The following is a 4,562-nucleotide window of genomic DNA, read 5'->3' on the forward strand; positions in this document are numbered from 1 at the left end:
GTGCGCCACCACCGCCTGGCCCGGAGGGTGACTCTTGAAAAGGCCATCTTACTAAGCTAGCTTAAGTTTAGGCTTCGGCCTGGAGGCAGAGCGCGAGCCTACTGTGCAAAAGGCCCTGGGTTCCAATCCCAATCCCACAATTTTATGAAATCAGGTGGCCTAGCAGACACCTAACCTCTGTGTGTCTCCAGCTCCTAGAAGCTTGGCACAGAGCCCTACAAAGGCTCTCCAATAAATGCTAACTGGCATCTAGACTCTGACCTGCAGACTCCAAAGGCCTGCCTCCCCTCTGACCACTCAGCTGTGTGTTCACCTCTGTTGCTGAGCCTGCCACCTTTCTTGGATCCTAACTCAAACAGGCACAGCTCTCCTCTTTTCTACCTAACCTTGCAGGGCAGTGGATGAGCTTACGGTTTACCGTGCTGTTTTTCTTTCAAAGACTAATACATTGCCCTTGAGCTTTAAAAAGAGAGAAAGCAACACAAAACCTTTTCAATGATGAAGGAAGAAGCCGGGCGGTGGTGGTGCACACCTTTAGTCCCAGCACTTGGGAGGAAGAGGCAAGAGGATCTCTAAGCTTGAGGCTAGCCTGGTCTACTGAATGAGTTCCAGGGCAGCCAGGGCTACATAGAGAGAAACCCTGTCTTGACCCCCTCCCAAAAAAAAACCACCCCCCCAAAAAATAATTTTTTTTTAAAAGGAAAGAAGAAAGAGAACCCAAAGATAAAAGGCTGGGGCTCAGGAATTGAGAATATTTACAATCATACACGAGCACCAGCCCATCTTAGAGACAGAAGCAGAGGCTTGCGGTGGGGAAGCCTCCTCAAGGGCCCTGGGTACCTCTGAGCCTTGCCTCCCTCGCCTTCCTCTTCCTCGCTGGCATGGAGAACATTCTCCGAGTGGGAGCCTGGGATGACACCCGAGTCATCCAAGTCATCTGAGAGGGAGCTCTTGTCAGACTCACTGTAGTCGGCGGCCTCCTCCATAGGCACATCTGTGGGGACAGGGGCATCAGAAGAGCCTCCACCCAGTCCCACCCTGTCTCTCTTATGTGGAGCAGTGATTCTTTGCCTGCCTAAAACACCTGATGGTCTAATAAAGAGCTGAATGGCCAATAGCAAGGCAGAAGCAAGGACAGGAAGGGCTGGCTGGCGGAGAGGATAAACAGAAGGGGAAATCTGGAAAGGAGGAGCAAGAAAACAAGGAGGCAAAGTAGGACATCGGGGGCCAGCCACCCAGCTACACAGCAAGCCATGGAGAAAGAACTAAAAAAAGGTACATAGAATAGAGAAAGGTAAAAGCCCAGAGGCAAAAGGTAGATGGGGTAATTTAAGTTAAGAGAAGCTGGAAAGAAAGAAGCCAAGCTAAGGCTGAGCATTCATAACTAAGAATAAGCCTCTGTGTGTGTTTTCTTAGGAGCTGGGTGGCAGGCCCCTCAAAATGAGTAAGATGTAAAACAACTCGCAACAAGAGTCTTACCTCCGTTGATGAGAGCCTCCCCCAGACAGTCGTTAGGGACACGGGTAGCACATCGCTTGTGACAGTTAAACTTGCAGTCTGAGGAGCCAGGAAAGGAGAGAGTCACTGTGTTTGTATGTGTGCGTGTGTGTGACAAGGTCTCACTACGTAGTTTAGGTGGTCAGCATCTAACTCCTGTCATCCTCCTGTGCTAGGATTAAGGTTTGCACTGTAAAGATTGGGGAGATGGCTCTACAGGCGAGAGCCGCAAGTACATATTTTTATTGTTGTTGTTGTTGTTGTTGCTGTTTGGAGACAGGGTCTCTTATGGTTCAGACTGGCCCAGAACCTTCTATGTAGCCAAGAACAATCCTCTCGTCTCCAACACCCAAGTGTTGCGTTCATTTAGATGCATGGGCCATCAGGTCTTTCTTCCAGATGTTTTTGTTGTTTTGAAGATCTCCTGCAGCCCAGTTTTGTCAGGAACTGGCTAAGGAAGGAGGTGACTTAACTGCCAGGCTGATTACAAGCCTGCGTGCCACCATCTGGCTCAAAGGTGTGGTACCAGAGCAGGGCTGTGGTGGTGCACACCTTTAATCCCAGCACTTGTGAAGCAGAGGCAAGCAGATCTCTGTGAGTTCAAGGCCGGCCTGGGTTACAAAGCAAGTTCCAGGGCAGCCAGTACTATTACACATGGATACCCTGTCTTGAAAAATAAAAAAAAAAGACAGACAGAAAGAAAGAAAGAGAGGAAGAAAGGAAGAAAGAAAGAAAGAAAGAAAGAAAGAAAGAAAGAAAGAAAGAGGTAGTAGGAATACCATGAAGGATGGAACCCGGGCCTCTGGTATGCTAGGTGGGTATTCTACTCTGTGAGCTGCATCTCCAGCCTTCTCACACCATTTCATGTAGTTCAGGTTGGCCTCAAACTATGTAGCCAAGGCTAGTCAAATTCCTGGCCCTTCTGTCTCTACATCTCAAGTGCTGGTGGGATTACAGGTGTCTAATTCCAGAAGTTGTGAATACATATTCGTATATATATATTTGGTTTTACAAGGCAAGGTCTCTCTGTGTAACAGCCTTGGCTATCCTGGAATTCACTTTGTAGACCAGGCTGGACTCACAGAGATCTGCCTACCTCTCTCCACAACCCAAGTGCTGGGATTAAAGGCATGCACCACCATGGCTAGCTCCAGAAGTCTTGATCTCTGCTCCTAAGCTTCCCTGATTTTCAGATTCTTGGGTTTTATAGTGAGAATTCTATCCTGTTCTAGGAATCTAGATTTCCAAGAGTTTAATGTTCTAGAACTCCAGAGACCTCCAGGATGGCCTGGATTCAGAACATGGATCCGAGATTCTGAGCTCCTTGGGGGTTGGGGGGAGGCATTTTCAGACCCACCGTCTTCCTAGTTGGTCCCACTGACCTTTGCATTGCAGGCCCTGGCGGAACAGACCCTTGAGCAGCTTCTTGCATGCCTGGCAAACAGTGGGTCGTGTGTAGCTGTGTATAAGGAAGGTGTGTGGCACCTTGACCTTGGACATCAGCATCTTGTCCAGCTCAATGGGACGGCCTGTGTAGAAGGAAGAGGAAGAGGACGACGACGACGACGAGGGTGGTCGGCGAGGAAGGAGGTCTGTGGTGCTACGGCTCTACCCAGCAGCGAGGGTGGAAGGAACGGATGAGTGAGTTAGCACTTGTCTGACTCCATCAACCCCCAGACTCCAACCCATCCCCACTCTCCAGCCCCTCACCAGCTCCTCGGCGGTGCAGGGTAGGGATTCAGAACTGCCTAGGCGCACAGAATGTCCACTGGCCAGAGATGTAGATGACAGGCGGCGCTTGCGAGCACCGCTGCAGTTGTTAGGGATGCTGAAGGCACAGCGTTTGTGGTAATTCAGCCCGCAACCTGTAGGGGGCGCAAGACCATCAGAGCCAAAACCTGTACTCACTACTAGGCCTGACCCCCCCACCTAAAGAAACAGTCCTGTGCGTCAAGCACACAGGTGAGAAACCCTAAGACTCAGTGCTGCAGGTATTTTGTGTACTGGATTCAAGTCCACATCCTGTTGATGAAGATGCCTGATTTTCACTAGACCCAAAGCTCTAAAGAGCTGTAAAGATTCCCAAGCCTGTAGAATTCAGCCTGTAGCGCCTGTGATCCCAGACAGGCTGCCCTGAGGACTGTAGAGCTGCCTGGCCAGCCTCGAAGTCCTACAGGCCAGTTCCTCATAAATCATTACTATTTCTCTCCTCCTGATCTATTTCTTTGCTTGACTGACACGTGCTCACACTTTCGTCACCACACCTCGAGATCTCAGCGGTTAGAGCATTTGTTACTCTTGCAGAGGACCTGCTCCAGCTCCCAAACCCCATGCATGGGGTGCAACAGACACCCATGCACATAACATAAACATAAGATAAAAAAATCTCCCCAAGTGCTTACTCTGGAAGTGCTTCCTATGCTGCATCCAGGCCTGAACTCGGACCCCTTCCCTGCTCTGTACTTCAATTATCACCCATTCCAGAGCCAGGGGCCCATATTCCCCAACTTAGCCCTAGAGCCTTAACCTAGCCCACTAATCCCACCCCTTGGGCTCCGCCCACAGACTTGTATCCCATTCCCTCCCAAATTCTCCCTGAGAGCTTACCTCATCTACCATTTAAGCTCCACCCCTTGATCCCAGCCTTCCCAACCTCCCCTGCTCTGCCCAGTCCCTTTGCCCCTCACCATCGCACTTGAGGCCCTGGCGCACAAGACCGAAGAGCATCTCCCCACAGTGGTCGCAGAAGGCAGGAGCTCGGTACGAGTGCACAGTAAGAGCATGTGGACGGATCTGAAAGTCCTCGAAGGTGGCCGAGGCTGTGGGCAGCAAGGAGGGACACACCTTGAGCCAAGAGGGTAGATGCCTGATTTACAGAGTGAGTTCTAGGACAGCCAGCGATACACAGAGAAACTCGGTGTTGGGGGAAAAAAAAACCTATATGCCTCCAGATAGGAAGGAGTTAGTGGGGGGTTGTTTAATGGGCAGAACACATCATATTTTTTGCATTATTAAAACAGTCCTGGGTGTTGGGCAGTGGCACACGCCTTTAACCCCAGCACACA

General features: G+C 50.4%; 1 protein-coding gene across 2 annotated transcripts in view; it reads right to left on the reverse strand.

Annotated features, from left to right (window-relative positions):
- The window catches only part of Prkd2 (protein kinase D2), a 29,963-nt gene that overhangs the window by 20,462 nt on the left and 4,939 nt on the right, over positions 1-4,562 (reverse strand). For both annotated transcript variants that reach the window (XM_005361042.3, XM_026786427.1), the window contains exons 3-7: positions 4,185-4,316; positions 3,208-3,362; positions 2,880-3,105; positions 1,480-1,557; positions 841-994 (exon numbers count right to left, since the gene is read on the reverse strand). In XM_005361042.3, the coding sequence (XP_005361099.1) occupies positions 841-994; positions 1,480-1,557; positions 2,880-3,105; positions 3,208-3,362; positions 4,185-4,316 (745 nt within the window). The remainder of the gene's footprint in view (positions 1-840; positions 995-1,479; positions 1,558-2,879; positions 3,106-3,207; positions 3,363-4,184; positions 4,317-4,562) is intronic.

This window comes from Microtus ochrogaster, linkage group LG4 (assembly GCF_000317375.1).
Source record: "Microtus ochrogaster isolate Prairie Vole_2 linkage group LG4, MicOch1.0, whole genome shotgun sequence".
Classification (NCBI taxonomy): domain Eukaryota; kingdom Metazoa; phylum Chordata; class Mammalia; order Rodentia; family Cricetidae; genus Microtus; species Microtus ochrogaster.